At 52.2% G+C, this 26,791-nt stretch overlaps 1 protein-coding gene and 2 long non-coding RNA genes across 4 annotated transcripts in view; 1 reads left to right on the plus strand and 2 right to left on the minus strand.

Annotated features, from left to right (window-relative positions):
• Positions 1-5,274, minus strand: part of PMEPA1 (prostate transmembrane protein, androgen induced 1) — a 62,275-nt gene extending 57,001 nt beyond the window's left edge. The window contains exon 1 of one of the 2 annotated variants that reach the window (XM_009215873.4): positions 5,008-5,274. In XM_009215873.4, coding sequence (XP_009214137.1) covers positions 5,008-5,011 — 4 coding nt within the window. In that variant the 5' untranslated portion in view covers positions 5,012-5,274. Of the gene's footprint in view, positions 1-4,052; positions 4,179-5,007 lie in introns of those variants that run through there. The other variant, XM_031656861.1, reaches the window with a different exon arrangement.
• On the plus strand, positions 5,084-17,202 carry LOC108580567. The gene is made up of 3 exons (XR_001891764.2): positions 5,084-5,162; positions 7,118-15,862; positions 16,977-17,202. It is a non-coding gene; the product is annotated as an uncharacterized LOC108580567 (long non-coding RNA).
• A 314-nt stretch (positions 17,203-17,516) lies between these two features.
• Positions 17,517-22,517, minus strand: LOC103887924. The gene is made up of 3 exons (XR_002515071.2): positions 22,377-22,517; positions 21,791-21,888; positions 17,517-17,600 (listed from the first exon to the last, which is right to left on the minus strand). It is a non-coding gene; the product is annotated as an uncharacterized LOC103887924 (long non-coding RNA).
• Between the last annotated feature and the right edge of the window lie 4,274 nt (positions 22,518-26,791).

Below are 26,791 nucleotides of genomic sequence, written 5' to 3' on the forward strand. Positions count from 1 at the left end.
TCCCTTAGTACACCACAACCTAAAACCCAGACAGTCAGAAAACCTGCGGGTGAAAAGTCCCAGGGTTTAGCGGGCCCACAGGGGAGAACAGCTGGTGTTAGACGTCTGTATTTTAACCCCGATCCAAAACATCAGCTTTCACTAACGCCGGGGTCTCTCCTTAGAAACGCAAATCCAAGATGAAAACGGGAAAACCTCATCTCAAGAGCAAGCCCCTGTCTTTGCTTCATGGCACACAACAGGCACTCAGTAAAGCTGAGTGGATGAGTGGCTGCGGAGTGGCCACAGGCCTTCACAGGGACGGACGTCTGATGGGAACTGAGGGTCTCCTGGCAACGCAGATGCTGCCCTCTGGCCCTCAAGCCCCTTAGGAGAAACCACTAATTGATTAAACAGTGGTCTCAGTAAGGGGCATTTGACCATGTCTGGAGACATTTCTGGCTGTCGAACCTGGGAGAGGGGTGCTGGTATCTAGTGGGCAGAGGCCAGGGGTGCTGCTAACACCTTACAGAGCACAGGACGGCCTTTCCTGCCTCCCAACAAAGAATTACTGGGCTCAGAATGTCACAGTGCCAAGGCACTGTCTCTATACCCTCACTTGATTCAAGCAAGTGTCAAAACAGCATGTGCCAGGCAAACCCAGGGAAACCTGGGTGTCCTGTGAGTTTCTGATATTTTCTCATATTTGTTTGGAACAGGCTGGAGAAGAGGAATCAGAGGCTCGGTGACTCTGGCCAGTGGGTGGTGTTAAAAAGACAGCTGTCACCGTAGATACCACCAGAGATGGGCCCAGGGCAGGGGCACCTCCCAGGACCCTCAGGAAACGCCTCCCGCCTGAGCAGACACCGGATGGCCCCAGGTTCAGTCTTTTCCCGAGAGAGACAACTTAGCATCCATCTGGGCCCCAAGTTTGAGATAACAGTCAGAGGAAAAGGCCAGGGGGTCATCTCCGAGACGCAGCTGAACTGAAATGAGGTAGATGAGGTTGCCAGGAAAAGTGGGTGCCAGGAGTCCTTTCCTCAAAAGTAGCCGCGTCAAGCTCCAGGCTGTCATCTGTTAGGCTGTCACTCGTGCTGCCTGCTTTTAATCCCAGGACCCCTGGCTTTTTAAAAGAAAGGGTTTTCCCACGGGTATGTTTTGGGAACACTGAATTGCCACCAGACAGCAACCTCATCCCTTGACTCTCAGAAAAAATGGGGCCCCAGGAGTATCCTGTTACAGTCAAGCCCACTCCATTCAACATCCTGAGAGCAGACACGAAGGGGCTCTGACAATTTCAAGGAGGACCTGCCCTGGGGCCCAAGTTCCAAATTCAAGAGGCGCGCGGGTGTGCAGTCCAAGAGAAACCACCCTGGCCTGGGGCTGGTGTGGGTTTTGGACCTTGGGCAAAACTTTCCAAAGTGGGCTTTCCTCATCTATAAGCCAGGGATGTGAACCCCGAGCTTGCGCAGGCTCCTCTCAGGTCTGAAATTTGGGGTAGCTGAAGACCACACAGGGGAATCGGCAGTGGGTGGGAAGCCGGGTCCAGCCCACTGACCTCCAGCCAGGCTCAGAAGGGCAGAGACCCTATCTTAAAAGACTATAGAATTTTAGATTTCATCCATCACGGTCTCATTCTTCAGATGAGGAGAGTGAGGCCCATCATGGCTTAAGGACCTAGCAAGGTATCTTACAGGATAGAAGCCACGTGGACACTGCCTCAAAGCCCAATTCCAAACCATCCATCAAGTTCTAGTTGCAAACAACTCCCAGCATGTACTAGGTGAAAAACAGCAGCCACTACTAGTTAAAAGAAAAACCAAGTAATAGCTTTTTTCCTTTCTTTTTTCCTCCCCTCGCTTCCTTCCTATCTTTTGGTATAAAGAAACTCCAGGAGACACCAGGCCTGACTACTTCCTCACCCTAGTCCTTCAGGGAAATCTGATGAAAACAAACAGTTACAGTATACCTGAATTTTAAAGACTGGTTGGTTCCCTGGCGCCTTGCAGCTTTCTTTCAATAAGTAGGGGGCTGTGAATACACAGAACACAGGACTAACTGGGGCACCCAGGGGCCAGCTGGAACCAGCCAGGGTTCCAGGTATTAACCCCAAGGGTCCTACTCACTTAAAGGCTGCCAGGGGCAGCCGGGCAAAGTGCAGAGGGTGGCAGCAAGGCATTTAGCAAGAGGCCTTGATGTCAGGTCAAAAACATCATGAAGGGCTGAAGAGCCTAAGAGAGGGCAGAAATAAGAACTATGCTTGTTTTTTTTTTTTTTTTTTAAAGTCCTGAACCATAAAGAGAGACAAGAGCAAAATGCTGCACTGTGCCCAGCCCTTGGAATAAGGGTGACACAAGGATGTGTGCCCCTCGAGCAGGAGGTCCCCAAGGCAGCTTTACAGAACAAAGGGCAAAAAGTGAGGCAACGAGGGCCCTGAAGCAGCAATCCATCTAAGGCAAGACTCTCCAAACGTGTGCGAACGGATTTTCATAACATCCTCGTGCATTTCATTAGCCTCCTGAGTTCACAAAAGGCCTCTGGGAAGGCAAGTCGGTTCCGCAAACGCTGGCTCTGGGCAGGTCCTCCTGGCACCTCGCTGGTCTGGCGCAGGCCGGCTGGAGGGGGTAGGGGGAGAGCTATCCGTTCCCAGGCTGGGATGGAGTGTCCAGGTGGATGGATGGAAGGACCCACCGCCAAAGCCCGGCGAGCCTGGTTATTTTTACCACTCAAAGCTCACTGTATAGGCTCAGGGGCCACAAACTGGCAGCCGCCTGCGGACACTTGCTTATGAGCTGCCCAGACACTGCCTTCATTCCACGGCGGCTGCTTCCCAGCTATGGGCCCCAGCTAGGGGCAGCCTGGCCCTGGCAGGGAAGGGCTGTGTGCCCCTTCACCTGGGGTGCTTCTTCAGAGTGGGAATGGGGAAACGAAAGCTCTGGGAAGCAAAAGGTCCCCGAAAAGATGGGCTGGGGGACAAGGTGTAGGCTAGAAGCTAGAAGCCAGAACCCGGGAGGTGGTGGTTCAATTCCCTGCTCAGCCAAATGTCCACCTAGGTGGGCTGTGTGTGCAGGAGGTACGGACTTACTTATCTGAACTTTTGGGTGCACAGGCGGCTGCGTTAGCTACAAGGTTCAAAACCCCACTCCCCACCGTTGGTCCACTAACCCCTTTTAGGGCCAGGCAGTCCCAAACACAAACAGCCCCAAACTTTGACTCCTTTGTAACCACGGCTTCAGCCAGACTGAACCAAGCTGTCCAGACAGAGGCTATTTATAGGTGCGTCGGGGACACAGACACTGGCACAATGACACACACACATTCAAGATCCACGCTGGGCCAGACGCGCCAGCGCTGAGCCCTGGATTCAGACACCTGGACACACACGGTCCGCAGATCCGGCCCAGCCAGACCAGACCCCCAGAAAGACGCACACGCTCAAGAAAGGCACCCCGGCCCGGACACGGGAAAGACACACAGAGAGAGGCAGGAAGACTCGGAGGCACGCACTTTTGGGCAAGACCGCGACTCAGACCCCCAGACACCCCGAGAGACGCCAAAGACCCAGACAGAGCCACGCAGCCACGCACACTCCACAGACGCACGGACATCCACTCAGAGCCTGAGACACAGCGCCGCGAACACTCCAGACACACGCCCGGAGCCCCAGACACCTCGCAGACCAGACAGTGTCTCACACGCCCCTCCACCCCCGCCCAAAGTTGATAAAGAGCCGGCCTAATTGCTCCATCGCGACTGCCCCTTAGGGAAATAAAATGGAAACTTCACGGATCCGCCCGCACCAGCCCTCCCGCGCAGTGCGCCGCCGCTGGGCCCCGGGTCCGAGTCAGGGCGGGCGGGGCGCGGACAGCGGGGGCCGTGCCAGGCTCGCAGCGCCGCGGGACAAAGCCGGGCCGGCCGCCAGCTGCCGCGAGCCGGGAGGGCGCGCCCGGGGCGCGGCGGACGCTGCCGGGGCGCAGAGCGTTCGGTCCGAGGGGGCGCGCACGGCCCGGACTGTGCCCCGACATAAGTTGACCCAGCTGGGTGATCTCCGGGGAGGGCGATAAGTCCTCCGCGATCTCCATGCTCTGGAACAAAGAGCGTTTGCAGTTGCACGTGCAGGAGACATTGGGCTGCCCGGCGGCGGCGGCGGCGGTGCTGTTGACCCCCATCAAGCGGTGCATGGACGGCGCGGCGGCGCGGCGCACGCGAAGCAGAAGGGGCGCAGGAGGCAGCCGGGGGGGCCAGCCGGCGCGCCCGGAATGGGCCCAGCATGCAGGAGGGAGGCGCGCGGCGGTGCCAGCTCGCCAGGCTCGCCGCCAGAGTTCAGGGCGCCGCAGAATAAGCCGGGACCTGCGCGCCTCGGCCGCCCCTCGGCAGCCCCGGGGGCGTCGGCAGTGCCCGCGGGTGGCGTCCGGAAAATGGGCTGGCAGCGGGGCGCGCGCTGCCGCCGGGGCTGAGCCTCTGCCGCTAGCTTTCCCCAGCCGAGCGCCTCCGCCGCCGCCGCCGCCGCCTCCTCCTCATTCAAGTCCAAGGAGATCGGGTTTCGCTCCGAGACCGCGGTCGGAGGCAGGCAGACGGTCTGACGTCAGCGCTAGACGGGGCTGCCGGTTCCCACCGCGCGGGGGCCGGGGAGGGGGCGCGCGCTGCGCCAATCCCCGCCGAGGTTCCCCCGCACCCCCTCCCCGAGCCGGGGGGCGGGGTGACGGGAAACGCGGCGGGCTCTTAAAGGGCCAGAGCTAGGCGGCCCACGTAGACCCGGCACCCGCGCAACGGAGGAGGGGCGCTGTGCCCTCTCCCCAACGGCGGTCAGCTTGGCACGCCAGCCCGGCGCACGCCCGCGGCCAGGGAGCCGAACTCGGTGCCAGCCGCACCCGGGCGGGTTGCTGGTGCGCCCTCCCCTCGCCCCCGTCCCTGGGGTCCTTGACCCAGGCTTTTGGGGCTAGCCTGTCTTCTGAGGAGCACAAGGTCCCTGGGGGCTCAGGGAAGAGAAATTGGAGAAAGGGGGAGGAAGCCCCCAAGATGGATCACCCATTGCCTGATTTCGCAGGAGACTGTCCGCCTTCAGTTCTGCAGCAGCTCGGAAATCATGGCCCACTGAGCCCCCAAGCGCTTTCACCCGAACCCAAGGAGGACGACCAGGAAAGACGGGAACTCGCGTAGACACGCCCGGAAGCCCTTGTCATGTAAATAGCTGTCGGGGACTGGTGTACCGTCGCCGCCCCAGCCGGCGGGACCTGGGGCGAATCCACACCCATTGTCTGCTGCCCGAGGGGCCACCGACTGGGGGGCGCGGCGCCGGAGTTCAAAAGGGATATGAGCATGAGCGGGAGGGGTGTACTTTTATTTCATTAAGTTTTAATTACAGGAGTGCTACAAGAACACATTCTTCTGGTTTAAAAAGATATTAAAATATTACATAAGAGACCTCCCCTCCCTGGCCCACCTCCAGCCTCTTAAGAATTTAGTGGGTCGCCTCTTAGACACTTTCTCAAAGCTTCACTTATTTAACAAGCACTTAAGGAGCACCTACCTGTGCCAGAAACTCTCCAAATACTAACTCAACCTGACACCGACTCAGTGTGGCCGAATGTCATTCTCCCCATTTTACAGAGCGGGAAGCTGGTCAGGGAAGTTGCTTGTTGAAAGTCACACGGTGGAGGAGCCTGTGTTCCAACCCAGGACCCTGGGGTAGCTGCCTCTCCCTCTCCCACATAGTCCTGATTCTTTAAATATCCACATATTCCTGTAATGCCTGGAGTTTTAGTAATTAGCAGGGACTTAGTGTGTGTTCAAAGCAAACAAACAAAAAAAGCTTTTAAAAAGTGTTATTGTGTTGGTAAACAGTTTGGATAGAGAAGGAAAAGCTGGAATTTGGGAAATGAAGGTGGCCTCAGGGGAGAACTTACCTAGACCAGAGTAAATTCATCCTTCAGAGAAAGCCGGTGCAGGAAGTGGGTTCCTGCTCTCCCTGCACAGGCACAGAGATGCCGCCAGAGCTCCCCCAGAAAGACTGGGAGGCCTGTTCCGGAGAAGTCAAGCCCAGGGATGTGGCTCAGGCTGGTCCAGGCTCTTTGGAGGAGTCCAAGAATGCCCAGCCCAGAGGGAGGTTCAGAGTCACTGACCATCTTCTGTTTGAGAGGAGACGCTCACTCTTGGAGCCACAGCCAACACTAGATCAGGACCCAGGCCCTGGCCCAGGAGTGGGGCAATACCCAGGGTCTACCCCAGATGGCACCCTGCTGTGAGCTGGGCTCCCTCAGCCCCTGCCTTGAGGAAGGTGCAGTATCATCAGCGTGTCTTTTATCAGGGGAGATATTGCTGCAGTTTGGCCTCTGCAACTTAAGAGAAAAGCTGAGGGGTCCTGAGCGGCCCTTGGGGGACCACTGCAAATATTGGCTGGGCCTGGAGATAACCTGGGTCCCATTCACTTCCTAGGGTAAAGGAGGTCATCTTTACCACTCCTGCTTTCAGCCATTTCTTCATTCATTCAATCAACTAACTCCAGCTGAGCTGCAACCCTGAGCCGAGGGAATTCAGCCATGCCAGACCCAGCCCCTGCCCTCCGGGAAGTCTCGGGAGACCTGGCTAGTCTGGCTGGGAGAAGTCACACGTTGATTGTCTTGGAAGTGAGATGGCATTTACACAATGGAGGCTGCACTGCCAGCAGGCAAAAATAACCAGTTAATTCAGTGGATTAAAGAAACCAAACCTACCCACAACACTTGACCTCCCATTGATCTGTCTGCGACAAAGGCAGTGGCTACCATTTATTGAGTGCTGATGGTGTCACCTGGGATTGACTTAGTGGTCTCTGGCGCTAGTTCCAAAGTTGATTCTGTCTGGAGAGTTTAAGGCAGTGTTCAGAACTGAGGGTCCAAACCTGAGGGTCACCCAAAGATGAGTGGGACATAGCTGTGTCACCTTGGCTGAGTGCTTTCACCTCTCCAGCCTCAGTTTCCTCTTCTGCAAAATGGGTGGCACCTTCATGGCACCTTCACATGGTGTGATTGCGAGGAATGAAGGGATTGATGCCTTGCAAATAGAGAAGAAGGGGCCGGATACATCTTAGTTGTTATGTTAATCATCTTGGCAACCCTGGGAGGGAGGAACCACTATCATTTTATTTTCCATTTTACAGATGAGGAGAATGATGATTCCAGCACAGACAGGGCCCCTGACGGGGCAGTAGGAAAGGAGAATTGCTTTGGAAGGAGCATAGGCTGGACTGCCAGCATTCACAGGAGGCTTCGTGTGTGCCCAGGACTGCCAGAATTAAATACAGGACACCCAGTTCAGTTTGAATTTCAGATAAACTATGAATAATGTTTAGTATAAGTATATCTCAATTTAACTGGATAGCTTGTGTTTTTCTTTGCGAAATCTGGTAACCCTAGATGTGCCAGGGATTGTGATGCCGGCAATTTGGGCATGAGGGGCAGAGCCCACTGTCAGGCACAGGCAGAGGAGGTCACAACTCCCTGATTCTACCCAGGGGAAATGGGCACAGCCAAGGTGTTAATGGGCTGAGGAGGGAGGGCTCACCGCTGGGAGTGGGAGTGGGGAAGGGGCACCACGATTGGGCAGGCCTGAGTCCCTGGGAAGAAGGCCACAAGTCAGAGGTAAAAGAAAGGTTTTGTTCACTCATTCAACAAACATTCTGCTCCTAGTCAGTGTGAAGCTCTGTGCTGGGTATTGGGCACAGGGCTGGGAAGAAAACAAACTCCCTGACCTCGTGTGACATTGTGAGGGACAAAGGGACTAAAGACACACATGCAAACTCATAGGCCAATGTGGTCAGGAGGTCATTTCAGACATGGTGATGACAGGCCAAAGGCCAGAGTTGGGGTGAGATCAAGGAAGCCCTCTCTGAGGAGGTGGCATCTCATTCCACCTGTAGTTACCGACCACCCACAGGTGCAGCCCCAGCCATACTGAGGCTCACAGGTGAGGCTGACATCACATGTGTAAAAAGATGAGTCCAGGTGGTAATTTCAGAGAGACGAAACCTGGGAAGAATATAAAGGGGGAGGGTTTGGAGGTGACTTGAGCCCAAAGGGTTGGGTTTCCTCTCTGGGGAGACGTGGGCTGCGCATGTAGGAGACAGTGGAGAGGGGGTGCCAGGCCGGTGGGGGCATCAGGAACTAGGAGACTCTCATGGTCCCAGTAGGTTTAGAGTTTGGGACACATTTCCCGGCCTGGCTGTGGCCGTGGGGTTGTGAAATGGGTGTGTGAAGCAAATGGATTGTGAAACAGGTGACTGCAGAGACAGGCCTTTCTGGGACTCCAGACAGTGTGTGCCACCATCCGCCCTGCCCATGGGTTTAATCTGTGGCAGGGGGGATATTTCCAGAGGAAACGTCCTGTTTCAGCAGGTAAAGGGGCTTTGCTCCCAGCGGCGCCGCGCCTCTGTGCTGTGCCAGACTTGGGCGCAGAGCCAGCTTTGTGGGAGGGCAGCCCCCCTGCACTCGCCAGGGCCACATGCTCTGAAGGGTCGGGGGTTTATTGTATTATTTTATTTTATTTTTTGGTTTAGTTTACTTCTCTACTGTTGACCTCTTGAAATTCCTAATAGTTAACAATTTCTAAACACGGGAGCCTGCAAATCTATAACCAGTCCTGCTCAGATGCCAGGCCCCCACTGGCAGCCAGTTGGGACCCCGTGGAAGTCAGTGTGGGTTTTGGCCACAGCCGAGGGTGGCTGGCAATGTCCTGACTGTGCCCGCTGGCCGAGGGTGGCTGGCCACTGTGGAAAGTGCCTGGCTGAGCCAACAAAGGTCCTGCTTGGGGAGCCGGTTGTGGGCACAAGGCAGAGGCCCTTCTCAGGGCCATCTGTGCCCCGGTCTGCCTGCCACCCCCTGGCCTGCCTGGACGGAGCTGCCTCTGCAGAATTAGTCTTGGGAAACCTTAAGCAACTTAGTGACCTCCCCTCCCAATTTAGCACCTTCGGAAATGGCATCCAGCAGGCTCATTTTGTTCCTTAGGTTGGGGTTAATTGGAGCTGTCAACTTTCACAGGTTAGCAACTTTGGACTTCATTTGTGTTTTGTTTTGTTTTTCTCTTGTTTTACTTTTAAACACTAGTAAGAGCCAATGTTTATTGGGCACTGCCCATGCACCGTGCCAGGCCCTGTTCTAACCACTTCACATTCTTCCACTTAGTCATTCAACAAATATGCATTGGGATCCTACGGTGAGCCAGAAATTAGCTCACTGGATCCCCACAGCAACCCTCTGAGGTCCAAACTAATATTATTCCCATTTGACAGATGGGGACACTGAGGCTTAGGGACCCAAGGATGAGGTGGAGCTGGGATGGGAATCCGGTACTTGGGCCCCAAAGCCCATGGGTTAGCCTCAGCAAATGACGCCTTCTGCACCCCCTCTCCCTCCTCACTGCCTCTGACTGGGTCCTTCCTAGCCGTCCTACTGGACTCGGTTGGCACTGTCCCCCTTGGCTCCATGGAGGCTCCCTGGGATCCACCACTGGCCTCACCACTGGTGGTGTTCGTTCATAAAAACTCATTTCCGACAACGAGGGCAGCTGACTCTGCAGCGGAGTGAGGCTGGAGGGGCTGGGGTGGTGAGAGAGGCCCCGTCAGCACCTGCTCTGGATCCGGCGTGGGCGGCCTTGGCAGGCTGCTCAGCTCACTGAACCCGCATCCCCTCTGCCACTGAACAGGGAGGAGCAGGATTTCACAGTGAGGGAGAGGCAGCGTCGGGAGGCCTCAGCACAGGGCCCAGCGGCCCCTGGACTCGGTGTCTGTGAGTTCAGCATCCCCTCCACTTGATTGGTAGCTCCAGCAGGCGGGCCAGTCTGGCCTGCAGTGGGTGCTTGGCAAACCTCCTTGGAGTAAATGTGGGAGGGGCACCTAGCCACAAACACACTCAAATCCCATTTTTGGCTGCCTTCATGACCAGCTAACAAGTCTTCCCGCTCACTCACCCTCTCCACCTCCAAGTATCCTTCCAACCAAGTATCCTTCCAACCGAGCATCCAGAAGCCAGTCACCTGGGCTAGCACCTACCGAAAAGAGCGAGGAGAGTTTGTATGATATCGACCAGAACCAGAAGTCTCAGCCAGAAAGACGTGTTGTGCATGTGTGGTCTACACTGTGAGCTTGTGTGTGTGTGTTGCATGTATATGTGGGACGTACATGTGCATATTCATGCTGTGGGGGTGTTTGTATGTGTGTGGTGTGTGTCGTCTGTGTTGAGCGTTTGAGGGTGCATGTGGTGTTGTACATATGTGTGGGGTACACATGTGAATACTTCTGCCGTGAGGGTATGCGTGTGTTGTGCGTCATCTGCGCGTGTGTGTGCACATTTTCTTGGTTGCATTTTGTTTGTTTAGGCACTGATACATGAGCTTTGCTGCTGGACAAATGTCAGATGGTTGAGTTCTCCAACAGCAATCCAAAGAAGCTCGGCTAAATTGGCCACAGATGACACCCCCACCTCCACCCCAGGGTGCCATCCCATTCTCTTCTGTCCAGTTTTTCAATTTCAGCAGGGAACTGGATTCTTCCCGAAAAGACAGGGCTTTGGAAGCCAGGCAGGGAGATAAGGGGTGGGCAGAAGGAGAGGACAGAAGGGAACATTAGAGCCAATTTGGACTTCTGACAGATGGGTAAACTGAGGCCCAGAGAGGGCCATGACTTGGAGAAGATTCAAGGTGCCAGAGAAAGGCAGAGCTGAGCTAGGATCCATCCAGCACCTGACAGCGGCCCAGGCCCCGCAGGGTCTTTGGTTACCTTAAATAGCTTAATACACAGACCTTTCTAGCACAGGTTGAGCTTGAGAGGGAAATGGAAGATTCCAGATGTTTAACTCATGTCTGAAACACTTTCAGAAAGAACTATTAGTCATTCAAGCTGACTTCATGGACCAGAAACAACCAACCAAAAGTGTTCTGCGTCTCTCTTGTCACAAATGACACATTGTACTCTTGTTAGGGGTAATTAATAATATAAAACTATGCTTCTCAATGACATGAGAGAGATTTAGGAGAGGTTGGCCCTTTGTGTTCCGCTGCTGGGTTTGAGGGGAAGCAGGTAGAGTGGGCTGGGTGTGACAGCAAAGACCACACTAATCACAGAGGACTCCGACATGACTGTGTCTGCCTGGCTGTGTGCAGTGCTAATGCTGGGCACCTCACCTGGCACGGAGGCTATTCCATACCTCGTGCCAGGCGCTGCAACAAGCCGTGGGACTGCACAGTGACTAGCGCAGGCCAGCTCTGCCTCCACAGTTTCCCCTCTGATGGGCTTACTCACTCATCTGCCCATTTCCCCAAAAACTGAATTCTGCATGCGGAAAACGGCGGGGTCAGGCAAGTATATGTTACCACTTCTGTGTGCCCTTGCTGGAGAAAGTGAATGAGCTACTCTGGGCCTCAGTTTCTTCAACTTAAAAGTGGAGATCTGACAGGTATCCACACATAGGGCAACTGCAAGAATTACATGGGGAATTCACGCAGGGCACTGAGCACAGGGCCTGGCTTGGAGCAATCTCTTGAAAAAGTTAATTACAGTAGTCCCCCCGCCCCCACCACCCCATGCATGGCTTCCCTTTCCAAGGTTTCAGTTACCCATGGTCAGCCGAGGTCCAAAAATAGTGGGTACAGTACAGTAAGATATTTTGAGAGTGTGTGAGAGAGAGGGAGAGACGATATTCACATAATTTTTATTACATTATATTGTTATAATTGTTCTGTGTTATTGTTAGCTGTTGTTGTCAATCTGTTACTATGCCTAATTTATAGATTAAACCTTATTGTAGGTATCCACGTGTATGAAAAAACAGAGTATATAGGGTTCGGTGCTATCTGAGGTTTCAGGCATCCACTGGGAGTCTCAGAATGTACCCCCCACGGATAGGAGGGGAGACTGATTAACACTACACACTGTGCATTCCAGGGGCTCCCCATCCTGGACAAAATACAAACAGACCCTTTTCTTCCCTTTGGAGAACTTATCCCAAATTATAATTTTGTGTGTGTGAATTTGTGAGTGGCTTCTTTCAGTATCTCGCCCCAGCTAGACTGTGTCCTGTGTGTCCCCAGTGTCTGGTCTAGGAACAAATGCTGAGATGTCTGCAAAGCATCCAGAATGCCAGGCAGGCACTGTGGGAGCCCAGAGGAACAGGGCATGACAGTGTCCAACAGTCCCCGCAAGGGGGTGGCACCAGGAAAACACTCTGTGCCCTTCACCTGCATCTCTGTGCCAGGGTTGGAGACACGGTCCTGTCCCATCTGCACAGGTAGCCCTCAGGCCAAGTGAATCTGTCCTCAGTTTAGGGCTTGGGAATCGGTGTCCAAGAAGAGCTGGCTTCAAAGGCAGTGAAACTGGCATTGCGTCTTTGAAGGCAGCACGGGCTACATCTGTCTTATTCTCCGTGTCCACAGCCCCTAGCAGTGACTGGCATGTGGTCATGCCCAATAAATATTTGCTGAATGAATAAACGCAAAACAATTTTGCAATGTGGACTAGTCCCTTAAAGTATGAGTATTTGCAACCGGTAGGTCCGTTTCTACCACATATCTTAAGGAAATAATCAGAGAAGTGAACAGAGTTTTAAGGAGAAGAACGTTGATCCTGTCTTCATTTGTAAAAGCAAAAGTGCAATGAAATTAAAAACAAATAGGGGATGCGTAAATAAGTCAGTGATCATAAAACTGTTCAAAACCATGTTTTCAAAAATTGTCTGACGACATAAAGTCTCATGTAAACTAAATTTAAAAATAGGCTGCAGAACTGATCTCAACTTTGTACAAAAATATTATTAGAAAAAGGACTGAAATGATATTTGCCAAAATATTAACAGTGGTCAGCTTTGTGTAATGGATTAAATGCAATATATTTATCATATTGTTTGCTATATTTTCTACGATAAGCATTCATTTAGAAAAATTTTTAAAAATTTTTACTTAATAGCGCCTCTGAAGCAACTCTCAAGTCCTACCTCCTGCGGCTCCTTTAACAGCAGTCAAGACACCGAAGGGGGGCGGGGTGCCAGACAGGCTGACGTCATGGGCAGCCCGAAATGACACAGCAAACGGGCCAATCCCAAGTTGGGATTCCGGGAGAAGCAAGATCTATTGGATACAAGTGCTGGCGGCCTCGACCAATGGTGGGAGAGGGGCCGGAGCCCGGCGGCTGCGTGGGTTTTAAATCCACGTGGTGGCTGCGGGGCTGGGCTCGCGGCTTCGGGGTTTAAAGGCTCAGGGTCCGCAGGGGCTGCAGCCCTGCAGCTGTGGCTCCGAAGCGCTTGTCCTTTTCTGGGAAAGGCGATTCCTCCACCACCTCTTAGGATCTTGGGCAAGTCACTCAGCTTCGCTGAGCCTGTTTGTATCAGTAGGGTTTTGTGAGGCTCCAGCCCTTCAGCAGACGTTTCCTGGGCATCTACTGTGTGCCCGGCAGGGCCTTCTTAGATCAGGTATAAGGCAGGAGGGAAGCGTCAGGAGTCCCAGGCCTGCTGCGTCTCTAACCATGGGCAGGTGGCTCAGCATTACCTCCCCTTCTTCCCCACTGCTTTTCCCCATCCTGGCTTTTATTGTATCTCCTCTAAAAGGGTGTGAGCTCCACGGGGAGGTACCCATGTGCCTTGAGGAAGGTCTGCCCCAGTTTGTAGTCAATATGTACTTTCTGAATAATTATTGCAAAGACTAGTTCTCAGCAGAGAGCTTAACACATAGGAGGTGTTTGATAAATGGCAATTGTTCATGCAATAAAGAACAACAGCAGGCCAGGCGCAGTAGCTCACGCCTGTAGTCTTAGCACCTTAGCACTTTGGGAGTCTGAGGCAGGATTATTGCTTGAGCCCAGGAGTTTGAGACCCCTGGGCAACGGTAGTGGGACCTCATCTCTTAAAAAAAAGAAAAAAATGAAAGAAAGACAGGTATATATCAGCCAGGTGTCTTGGTGCATGCCAGTCGTCCCAGTCAATTGGGAGGCTTAGGCAGGAGGATGGCTTGAGCCCAGGAGTTTGAGGCTGCAGTGAGCTATGATTGTGCCACTGCACTCCAGCCTGGGCAACAGAACGAGACCCTGCCTCCAACGGCAACAACAGCAAAGAAGAACAGATAGCACTGATGAAATGCCTATTATGTGTAAAGTGGTGTTCTGGGCATTTCACATGTATTACATGCAATTTAATATTAACAAAATTACAAGTCTTATATAACTTAATATTCACAAAAACCAAATTAGGCACCATTATTATTCTTATTTTGCAGATGTGGAAACCAGGGCAGAGAGAGGCAAGGTAACTTTTCTAAGGTCTTGTGGCTAGGAGGTGGTGGGGCTTGATTCAAATCCAGGTCTGTCTACTCCCGGGGCCCTTGTTCTTAACCACTGTACTATCCCAATACTTGTCTAGTACTCAGCGTTTCTTTTCCAAGAATGTTCTAAGTTAGGCCTGTGCTAGTGGGAAGTGGGAGAGAAGAGGGGGATAGGAATCAGGTGGGTGAGGCAGAGCCAGGTGAGCTGGGGTCCTGCCCCCTACGGCAAGGCCCAGCCCTATGGGGTGGCATTGGACAGGAAGAGGGGCAGTGAGACAGACAGGCATTGGGGCCACATGTCCGGTAAACAGGCTACCTCCTTGCCAGGCCCTGTGCTGGGCTGGTGGGGCGCCTTGCTGGGCATGACATACCCTCCCTGCCCTCAGGAGGCTGTCAGTCTAAACCAGCTACCATTAACGTTGACCTGAACACAGCCTGCAGGAGGGGTTTTGGTTTTGCCTGCATGGTATTTAAACATTTTTAAAACATGAATTGCCTCGGTCCACACCCCTCCCTAGTGTCACACATCAGCTTTACTCATGTGTCCCACGAGCTCATGAATGCCCTGAGCAGCTTTGTTCCCTTGTCTCCCCATGCCAGCAGCCCACGGGGGGGGGGGCCCTCTGTGGCTGGCACACAGCGATTGCCCTGGCGTTCTTTGCTTTGCCTCCTGTCTGTGTTTGAAATCCCGAAATCACCACCTTGAGCTCTGAAGCCCTGCGACTCTGAGGCTGCAAACCCCTCCACTGGCCCCAGATGTGCAGCCTGCAGCTTGAATCTCTGAGGAATCTGGTGGTGGATGCCAACTCCGAGTGAGTCAGACTTAGTTTCAAGTCCCAGCATCACTGCTAACCAGCTGAGTGACACAGGGCAAGCTAATAAAATCTGTGGGGTCTCAGTTTTTCTCCTCTGCCAATTGGGGATAATAGCTCCCTCTTCACCTGGTTATGGTGAAGGGTAAGTGCGTTGATGCAGGCTGAACACTTGGCACAGAGTAACACTTTTTCTTTGGAGGCAGCTCATTTAGAGCCATCGTCACTGGCAGGAAGTCCTTCCATACATCAGGCTGCCTGCTTTATAACTTCCATAATTCGTTTTCCTAGCAGCATCAATTCGTTTTCTCTTTCCATAGAACGGTCCCTCAGTAACTAAGGATCATGCTAAACATCATGGTGTTCTATTCAAGATCTGCTACATCATTTGTGGAGCCCAATGTAAACAAAAATGCCAGGCTCCATGTTCAAAAAATCAGCAAGAACTTCAGGATGGTGACAGGCGAGCTCTGAGCCTCTTCTGAGGGCAGAGCCTCATGTGGCTGCACGTTACATCCCTTGAAGCTGGCCCTGTTCTCACTGGGGGTCCGTGGTCTGGCAGCATCCTCCAGTACCACAAGACAGGGTCTTTCCACAGCTGAGCAGGGCAAGAACAGTTTCTAGCTGGACCCAGGGAAGGCCACCTGCAGGTGTGGCCTCTATGTCTGCAGTTCACAGTGGGAATCTGGCTCACAGGACCCAGCCTGCCACCCTCCTGGGAGCCGCGGAGATTTTGGGATTTCTCCTCTGCAAAACGGGGAAATAGCTCCCTCTTCATCAGGTTCTGGTGAGGGGTAAGTGCGCTGATGTAAGTTGAATGCTTGGGCAGAGTAGTATTTTTTTGTTGTTGTTGACGGCACATATATTGAGAGCAAAGCACACAAATCCAAAGTCGATAGTTTGATGACTTTTCGCGTTGAATACACCTTGATCCTCCCGGATCAAGATCGAGAGGCTTCCCATCACTCCAGAGAGTTTCCCGTTACTGCCCACCTTGTTTCCAGTTACTGCCCACCTCGTTTCCAGTTACTGCCCACCTGTGTCCCTGCTGAAGAGATAACCATGATTCTGACTTCCTTGACAGTAGATTTATTTAGTCCATTCTTGACTTTCTATTGTTTAATTTTATTTTTGTATTTTTAGAGACAGGGTCTCACTTTGTCACCCAGGCTGGAGTGTAGTGGTGTGATCATGGCTTACTTTAGCCTCCATCTCCCCTGGGCTCAAGCGATCCTCCCACCCCAGCCTCTCAAGTAGCTGGGACTACAGGTGCACGCCACTATGCCCAACTAATTTTTTAATTTTTTGTAGAGACGGAGTCTTGCTATGTTGCCCAGGCTGGTCTTGGACTCCTGGGTTCAAGCTCCGACCATGTCCTTCCAAAGTGCTGGGATTATAGGCATGAACCAAGGCACCCAGGCTTGACGTTCTGTAAACAGAATCCTGTGGTATGGATTCTTCTGGGTCTGACTTCTTCAGTCACGGTTAGGTGTGCTAGGTTCACCTTGCTGCTTTGTTCCTTTTCATGGCTCTGCAGCTTTCCTTTGTGTGCAGACACCACGACTTGTCCCTTCTCTTGTCATGGGCATGGGTTGTTCCCAGGTGTTGGCTCTTGCAGGTGGGGTTGCTGCGGACACTTGTACCATTGTCTCCTGGGTTGCTCCCTGCACACTTGTTCTCCTTTCTCTGGGGTCCTTTGCCAGGACTGGGAATGCTGGCAGAGGGTGGGCTTGTGTTCAGCTTTAGTGGATATTCCTGATCAGTCTTCCAAGGTGGTCGTACCGACGCCCATTCATTGCCACCTGCAGTGGACGGAGACTTCCTGGTATTCCACATCCTCCCCGGCACTCGGTTTGCCACTCTTACTAATGTAGCCATTCTGACCAGCATCGCCCTTGGATTTTGCAGCTGACCTAAGGAGGCTGAGTGCCAAGACCCGAATTTGCTGCTCCTCACTGACTACTGGCGAGAGCTTCTCAGCCTGTGGCCTTCACCCTCAGCCCCTGGGTGCCCCTTCCCCTTGGAGACACTTGCAAATCTGACAAGCGTGGGTTCTATCACTTCATCTGAGTGAATGATGAGCACCCAGAGGAGGACAGACCCCACTGCAGAGAAAGCCGGGGCTTCCTCTTAGACAAGCCCCTCCCAGTCGTCGCATCTTTCACTCATGTCCTCTCCCAACAAAAATGTGGAACAGAAAGGTATCTGCTCTTCACAGCATCACATGCTCTATTTAAAAACAACTTTTGGGAGTAGAGGAGGGAGCAGATCAGATGTGTGACCATGTTAAATTTACACAGTGATTGTAGTTTGCAGCCTCCTGCCTGAATGATTAAAATATGAAAAAAATGCATCTCAGAAACACAACAATAACAACCCCAGCCCTTATGGCGTACTTGCTACAGGGAGGCGCTGTGCTGGGGGCTTCGCAACCGGAGTGGCTCCATGTCAACTTCTCAGCAACCCTTGGAGGTTGGTGTTATCACACCATTTGACAGATCAGCTACGACCTCCAAGCCTCAGTTTCCTTATCTGTAAAATGAGAGGGAGGCAGAGGGAGATTCAACTTGTGCAGAGGAGGCGGCCACGGGAAGACAGAAGCAGAGACCAGGTAGAGGCAGAGAGCAGGCAGAGGGAGGCAGAGACAGAGACCGGGATGGAGAGCGAGAGGTAGAGACCGGGGTAGGGGGGAGGCAGAGACTGGAGGCAGGGACTGGAAGCAGAGACCAGGCAGGGGGAGAAAGAAACCTGGGAGGAGGCAGAGACTAGAGGCAGAGACCTGGAGGAGGCAGAGGCTGAAGTGATGCAGCCGTGAGCCAAGGGACACGGGCACACAGGCAGCCATCAGGAGCTGGCAGAGGCAGGTAGGACCCCAGTGGGGCCTCTGGAGGAAGCCTGGCCCTGCTGACACTTTAATTTTGCTCCTGCAATAACTGATTGTGAACTTTCGTCCTCTAGAACGGTGAGAGGATCAACGCTGCTTGAAGCCACCAGTTTCTGGGAATTTGTCACAGCAGCCCAGGAAACAGATGCGCAAGGTTTGGAGATCGGTCTTTCCATGTCTAGGGTGCGTGGTGCCCATTTCAACACTCTCTGCCTTCAGTGGCACATTTGGGCTACGTTGACTTCGGCAATGGTGAGGGAAATGCAAAGGTGAGCCAAAAATACCTGGTCCCTGTCTTTGCGTAAAACAATAGCAGCTCATTCTCTCGCAGTCCAGGAGGCCAGAAGTCCAGAATCACGATGCCAGCGGGGCCGGCCCCTCTAGGGGCTCCAGGGAGAATCTGTCCAGTGTTTCTCTCCCGGCCTGGTGGCTGCTGGCTCCTTTGGCAATGTGTGGCATGTGGACGCGTCACAGAGATCGGCAGGCAGATCTCTGCCTCTGTGCATGGTCTTCCTCTCCGTGTGTGACTCTCTGTGTCTTCACTTTGGCTTCTCATAGGGACACCAGTCACTGGATTTAGGGTGCGCTCAAATCCAGTATGACCCATCCCAACTCAAGACATTTGAAAAGACCCTATTTCCAAATATGGTCACATCTGAGGTTCCAGGTGGATATGAAATTTGGGGGACACTACGCAACCCAGCACCATCCCTTTTTGCGGGAGTCACCCTCTTTGGTTTCTGAAATGGGGACATGCGTTACGGTGGAAATGAGCACTCGGGGCTGCCTGTCTCGGAAAAGTTGTTGAATCAATGGCACGTTGATTGCTTCAACGATCTAGGAAATACTACGTAAGTTTTCTTCAAACAATGCCGGTATGGCCACAACACCCCCCAGAATTCTACCATTCATTCATTCGCTCACTCATTTACTCATTCATTCATTCATTCATTCAGTGTTCAGTCCCTATGATTTGGTTATGACCAAAGCAGACACAATCACTGACCTCAAGGAGCATGTGTTCTGGTGTAAGAACTGACGCTGAGGTACCCCTGACTCTTTGCTTATCCCTCTGACAGCAAAAGTTCTCAGGAGAACAGACAGAAACAAAACATGCCCACTCTGGACTGAATTGTAAATCTTATCCCTTTCTCCTCACCCAAAGCCCAACAAAGCAATGTGAAATTCCAAACCTGCGACCACTGGACAAGATCACCTTTCTCCCACTGAGAAGCAGATCAGCGTTGGCTCAGGCTGAGTCTGGGAGACAGACAAGGTCTCCTTTCAACATCGTGCCTCCAGGGAAACCAGGCCAAGTATCGGCCCTCCAGAGGCAGCTGCAACCCTTGGAGACCTCCCCACTGAGTCCATACCCCTGGCCCAGGGCACTCAGGCTGCTTGACCAGCCCTGCCCCCTGGCCAGCCTCATTTCCTCCTGTTCTCTTGCTTGGTGCCCCTAGCAGCAGTCTTGCACCTGGTCCACTGCCTCCCACGCCAGGGCCTTTGCCTTCGCTGTTCCCCTGCCTGGCATGGTCTTGTCATTCAGGGCTCAGCCTGAATGTCACCTCCTCCTGGAAGCCTTCCCCTTGTCTCATTATGTCCTACCCTATCACCCTGTTTCTTTCCCTTGGGTCACCAGTAAGAACCTGGATTGAGTGTGTGCAGCTGTCTTTTCTTGTCTTTGCCTCACTAAACTGTAAACCCTTTGACAATAGGGATCTGTCTGGTTTGTCTGCCGTGTAACCCCAGCTTCCAGCCTAGCACAGAGAAGGCTCCATGGAGACACTGACTGTCAGATGACTGCAGACCTCCCCACAAGGAGGAGGGAAGCTGGCCTCCAAGGAGGTGTATCCCACGGTGCAGTGGTCTCTGGCCGGGGTGGGTCATTACGCCGTTGGTTTATAGCGCCATTTGCTTCGGCCCCTTTTGGTGGCATCCCAGGGTTCAAAGTGACCAGGCAGCTAGTGTGGGGAGATGGGACACAGTTGTCCGAGGTGAGGGGGTCTGTATGTGCCTCTCCGGCAGGGAACAGCCTCGGACATCAGAAACCAGGTTTCAGCATTTAGGATGCAGCCAACAGCCAAATTGCTTTCTTGGTTTTATATATGGGGGCTTTTTTTGGTACCATAAGGGCAGGTGGACAGGGCTGCCTTTGCTTCCTGGAGGGTCTGGTTCCTTTCGGGGAAGGTCTCAGTTGGCCAGTGGAGAAACAGCACTGAGTCAGCCCATGTGGCCAGCGAGCACCCCTGTGCTTATGACCGAGGACAGGCTGTTACTCTGTTCTGCAGGTCTTGAAGTCATTTGGTCAAGTGGACTTGGGAAGGAGAGAGAGAAGGGCAGACAGCATCCATGGAGACTGTCACAGAGAATGGAAAGAGAATGGGATCTGCAATCTAATGGGCTGGTATATCTCAGCAGCAGCAGCAACAACAATAATACGGAATTCAGGCCAGGCGTGGTGGTTCACGCCTGTAGTCCTAGCACTTTGGGAGACTGAGGTGGGCAGATCGCTTGAGCCCAGGAGTTTGAGACCAGCCTGGGCAACATGGTGAAACCCCGTCTCTACACAAAATACAAAAATTAGCTGGGCATGTTGGCATGTGCCTGTAGTCCCAGCTGCTTGGGAAGCTGAGGCAGGAGGATTGCTTGAGCCCAGGAGGTGGAGGCTGCAGTGAGCCATGTTTGTACTACCATACTCCAGCCTGGGTGACAAAGTGAGACCCTGTCTCAAAGTAATACTAAATACTGAGTTCATCTTGCATTCCTGCTACACGCTGAGCACTGCTCAGGCATTCACCTGAATTACTGTACACAGTTCTCGTGAGAACCCTATGAGGTAGGTCTCAGTACTGTCCCTTTGTACAGACACGGAAGTGGACGCCCAGAGAGGGTCACTTGCTTCCTTTTTTTTACTTTTTTCTTTTTTTTTTTTTTGAGACAGAGTCTGGCTCTGTTGCCCAGACTGGAGTGCAGTGGCATGATCTCTGCTCACTACAGCCTCCACCTCCCAGGTTCAAGCAATTCTCATGCTTCAGCCTCCTGAGTAGCTGGGACTATAGGCGTGCACCACCATGCCTGGCTAATTTTTGTATTTTTAGTAGAGACAGGGTTTTGCCATGTTGGCCAGGCTGGTCTCGAACTCCTGACCTCAAGTGATCTACCCGCCTCGGCCTCCCAAAGTGTTGGGATTACAGGCGTGAGCCACCACAGCCAGCCGTCAGTTGCTCACTTGGTGAAGTCAGGATTCTAATTCTGGCTATTGAAGTTTGAAACTGAAGCTCCTATCCATTAATGGAAGAACCCAGATTTGGGAGTTTCCTGGAAGACCCACCTGGGGTGGGAGGTGAATTGATTGGAGCAACACCGACAATGCCCACAGTAACAACCCCAGGGATGCTAATAGCCTGGCCGTGGGAGCAGCTGCTATGAACCTGGCCCGGAGCCGGGCCCTGGATAAAGTGCTTCATGTACTTCATTCCACGTTCCCAGCAACTTCCCACAGCCAGCACGTCACGGGTGCTTGGGAGGTGTTACTTGCATATTTGTTGACTCAATCACTGAACAACTCTAGGCGGCCGTTAATTTTATCGCATTTTGCAGAGGAGAGCACTGAGACTCAAAGGAGCCAACTTGCCTGGTGACTGCCCCGCTCAGCGCCAAGGACCACTTCTGGACTGGGATGGCATTTCCATCAGGCAGCTGGGAAATTAGGCCAACCGGAAGATGTTGTGAACTTTTTGCAAAAAGAACTATTATTTCTGTTGCATTGATGTTAGAGATTCTCCTATGAAATGATTTTGATTGCAGAAAGTAACTTTAAAATGTTATTATTACTAACCTGTGGTGGTCTCTTGCCACCCCCTTCTGAAAAGTCATGCCAGTTGGTGAATTCTGGACATGTGGGAGCCACTTCTCAAGGTCACAGCATCCGGGTACCTGGAACGTGAGCCCAGGTCTGAATGATCACACAGCTCTGCCACCTAATCAGCTCCATAAACTAAAGGTGGGTGGTTTTGCCTTTCTTAGCCTTATCGGGAAAGCAAGGCATTACAAGAACCAGCTCTGGTACATTACTGAGAAACCAGGATGAAGTGCGGATTCCAATGCCATTTCCTGGCACATGGTAGACACCCTAGTGTAACCCCAGGGTCCCCCAGGCCTGAGGGCAGGCTTAGAAATGTCAGAAATCAACCCAGAGCAGAAAAATTAAGAGGGAGAGGCAAGCATGTTTGTGGGAAAAAAAATGCCTGTGGGGTGGAAGACTACAGTGATAAATGAAGAAGCAGAGGGCTTTGACTTCTGGTAACAACAACAAAAACGAAAGAAAATGGTGATGTACATGCACAGTTTGTCAGTGGAATGTCCCAATGCTGAAAGTAAGTAGGAATATAAGGGAACACTGGGATTGGCACCGGGGAAAATACCTCCAGGCTGGGGGAAGTGATCCAGTGGCTTGCAAAGGTGGAAGAGGCAAGTCCAGCCAAAGTCGAGGGTTGGAGGAGATTGCCTGGAGGATCCCTGGGTCTGACCACAGCTTCACTCTCGAAACTTGATCATCTCAGCTGCCTCAGTGGGTCTGGTTTCCTGAAAGCCGGGACGACTTAGCGGAGGTCCTTGGGCAAATCACTTCACCTCTCTGGGCTCAGTTGGCTCCTCTGTAAAATGGGTGGAAACATACAAATGCTGTCATGGGGTAAAGCCCTCGGAGCAGTGCAAGGCACCAAGCGGCCACTCAGCTCTGCTTCCTGTCCCTTGTAGGAAGGAGACAAACCCCTAGTCCCTGTGGGTCCCTCCCCAGCACCTGCACACGGGGTTGGGCAGACAGTGGGGAGAGAAGGGACCGTCCTGGAAGGTGAGGGGAACTTCAGACAGCAATTTCTAGAATCCGAGTTCTCCTCTGGGTTCAGTCTTGGGTTGGCAGCTGCCAGGCACTTCCGGGAAAGGCAAATAACAGAATTGCTGGTGTTGAGCGGTGAAATAATACAGTCCCAACAGTGCACGCATGTGCTTTGTAAGTCAAGAGATTTTGATATGCTTCCGGCTGTATCCTCAGGATACACAGCACTATGCACTGTGCCTGGTGCATAGCAGATGCTTAATTAACAACTTGAGTCAAAAATTGAATATGGTTCTCAAGGGTGGCAAAGTACAGCCTGTGGGCCACATCCAGCCTGGTGCCTGTCTTTGTACTACCTGCCAGCTACGAGTGGCCTTTACATTTTTAAATGGTTGGGAAAAGGCAAAAGAATAATATTCTGTGGTACAGGAAAACTATATGCAATTCAAAGTTCTGTGCCCATAAGTAAATTATTCTGGGGAATGCAAACAGGCTCATTTGTTCACATATTGTCGATAGTGGCTTTTGAGCTATAAGGGTAAAGCTGACTAGTTGTGACAGACCGTTCAGCCCACACAGCCTAAGATATTTACTCTCTGGCCCTTTAAGAAAAAATCTGTGGCTGGGCACAGTGGCTTATACCGGTAATCTCAATGCTTTGGCAAGCCGAGATGGGAGGATTGCTTGAAGCCAGAAGTTCAAGACCAGCCTGGGCAACAAAGCCAGAGCCCATCTTTACAAATAAAATAAAATAAAAAAAATTAGCCAGGTGTGGTGGTACACACCTGCAGTCCTAACTACTTGGAAGGCTGAGATGGGAGGACTGCTTACGTTCAAGAGTTCGAGACCGCAATGAGCTATGGTTATACCACGGCACTCCAGCCTGGGCAACAGAGGAAGTCCCTGTCTCGAACAAAAAAGAAAAGATTTGCCAACCCCTGATCTAGACCAATTGGTCTCAACTTTGGCAGCACGTTGGAATCACCTGAGAGCTTTAAAAATCCCGATGCACAGGCTTCAGCCTCAGAGATTCCGACTTAACTGGTCAAGAGTGCAGCTGGGACGAAAGATTCTGATGGGCAGCCTGGGCTGAGAACACTCCCGAAGTGCTGGCTGTTAATTAGGACTCCTCTTTTTGGTTGTCAGTACCTCCCAAGCATGAACAGGGCATCAGAGCACCATGGGAAGAGCAGCGCCAGGCTCCTTCCAGAGATCCCTGAGCTCAAACTTTCAGACTCTCAGGCTTGTGGGGCCAGGCAGGAACCTACATGGCGGAGTGGGCAGGTAACCGAGCACGGCCTGTCTCAGGTCCTCTGTCTCCCTCTGGTCTCGGCAGATGGGCTCAGGAGGGTGTAGATGCAGGGCTGTGTCTCCTTTGTGGGCCAGCAGCATCTCTACATGTTTCCTGGCACCTGGTACCGTGTGCTGAGCGCTGGCCATCATGTCCATCTATTTTGGTGGTGTTAGAAGCAGCTCCCAGGTATCGAATGCTCCCTCTGTGCCCAACAACTCTGTGCCACCCTACGAAGCGGGGAGCGTCTTTCCTTCTGCTGGAGAACTTTTCTGAGGCTTGAGGAGGGTAAATCACATTCCCCCAGCTGCCTGATTACTGCCAGCCTAGGGTTTGAAGTCAGACCCGTCGGGCTCCAGAGGCCACTCTCTGAGTCCCTGTGTGCTCCTGCCAACGGGAGGAAGAGAGAGCTAAGCCCGTCTCTCTCCTGGGAGGCTGGGGCGTCTGGTTTCTTAAGTGATGAGCACCGCAGCAGTGGCGGCGGCACCGTCCTGTGGCTTCTTTCTCACAAATCTTTTATTTTTGGCCTGAGACAGCTAATGCGTGGCCAACGTATCCTAGGAAACCAGGATGCTTGGAGCAAGCTGTACCAAATCTCCATGCTAAAACCATCAGACGGCTAATTTGGGCCTCTCTAGTTATTTATTTAATTATTTTTAGACGCCTGTGTATCATTTTACACACTTTCTTGACAAAATGCAAGCGTCAGGCACACGCGTGCAGGGCATTGGACCATGTGCCTATTCCTGTGTGCACACGCTCACTGTTCCTCTCATTGGTGAGCCTCCCGGGGCTTGCGGGTGAGGCAGGATCTGCCCAGGCCTCCCTCTCTTGCCTCTTTCTCACTCTTCAGTGGCACATCCCAAATGTCAGGCCCTGAGGTCCCGCTCTGGGTCATGGCTTCTCAACTTTGGCACTGTTGGCAACTGGAGCCGGGGAACACTGCCCTGTAGGGCTGTCCGAAATGAGACCTGCAGTAGTGTCTCTGGCCTCTACCTCCTAGGTCCTAGTGGCAGTCCCATCCATGCCCCATACCTTACCCCTCACCCCCTGTTGCGACAATCAAAAATGTCTCCAGGCATCACCACATGTCTGTTGGGGTTTGAGTTGCCTGATAAAATACAGGACAACCAGTTAAATCTGAATTTCAGATAAACAGGGAATTATTTTTTAGTATAAGTATGTCCCAAACATACACATAAGTATAGCATAAGAATGTCTTATGCAATATTTGGGACACACTTATACTAAAAAATATTCATTGTTTATTGAAATTCAAGTTTGACTGGATGTCCTGTATTTTATTTGCTAAATCTGCCAATCCTAACTAGGGGGCAACATTGCTCCCAGTTGGGAACCACTGTGCTACAGCCTGGGTTCTTCATCACAATGCCTCAGTTTCCTCACCTGTACAATGGGTATGATATTAGTTCCGACCTTGTCAGCATGTCCAGGCTCTAACACAGCCGAGACAGGAGGGGAGGCATGTGACATGCTCAGTGAAGGCCAGGACATGCTGTGGGGGCCTCAGTGATGCTTCTGGGCCTCTTTCAGCCTCCCTGTTCTTCCCCCTACTTTCTTCTGCTCTTTGTCCTGGATCTCCCATGGGTGACTTGACCAAGGAAACACAGACACCACCCTAAGAATGGGCAGCAGAGGACAGGCCCTGCAATCTAAGTACATCTCGCGTATTAGTCCGTTCTCACATTGCTATAAAGAACTACCTAAGACTGGGTAATTTATGAAGAAAAGAGGTTTAATTGGCTCACAGCTCTGCAGGCTGTATGGGATGCATAGTTGGGGAGGTTTCAGGAAACTTAAAATCATGGTGGAAGGGCGAAGGGGAAGCAGATACCTTTTTCACATGGCAGCAGGAGAGAGAGCACGGGTGTGAAAGGACAGTGCTACACACTTTCAAACAACCAGATCTTGTGAGAACTCACTATCATGAGAACAGCAAAGGGAAACGCCATCCCCACGATCCAATCACCTCCCACCAAGTCCCGCCTCCAACGCTCGGATCACAATTCAACATGAGATTTGGGTGGTGACACAAAGCCAAACCATATCAGGGAACCAGCATCTACTGCACAAAGCTCCTTGTGCCTAGTTCTGTGCTAAGCACTGGGAACAGTGGTGCTAAAACACAGATCCAGGCCCTGCCTTCCAGAGCTCCCTGGTTCCTGGGTCCCACTGATGCCTCCCTCCTTCCCCGCACCCCCCACATCTCATCCATTGGCAAATCCTGGAGCTCTACCTCTGTTTTAAAAATAGCTCTATTGAGGCATCGTTGGCATACAATCAACTGTACCATTTGGTAACTTTTGATCTATGTACGCACCGTGAACCCCTCACCACTGTCCACATGCTGAATATCTCTGTCACTCCTGGTGAGCTCTCTCTCCCGCCCCCTCTCTCCCAAGCAGCCACTGATCTTCTCAGTCACTATAAATGACTTTGTATTTCCTCGAGTTTTATATATAAATGGAATCATACAGTATGTACTTTTTTGGGTCTGGCTTCTTTCCTTCACATAATTATTTTGAGATGTGTGCACGTTGTTGTGTGTATCCACAGTTCATAGCTTTTTATTTCTGAGTAGTAGTCTGTGGCATGGATATACCCCGGTTTGTTTATCCATTCACTTGTTGATAAATCTACCTCTTTTTTACAATGCAATTATGTATTGAAGTACAACATGCATGCAGCAA

This window comes from Papio anubis, chromosome 16 (genome assembly GCF_008728515.1).
Source record: "Papio anubis isolate 15944 chromosome 16, Panubis1.0, whole genome shotgun sequence".
In the NCBI taxonomy this organism is placed as follows: Eukaryota; Metazoa; Chordata; class Mammalia; order Primates; family Cercopithecidae; genus Papio; species Papio anubis.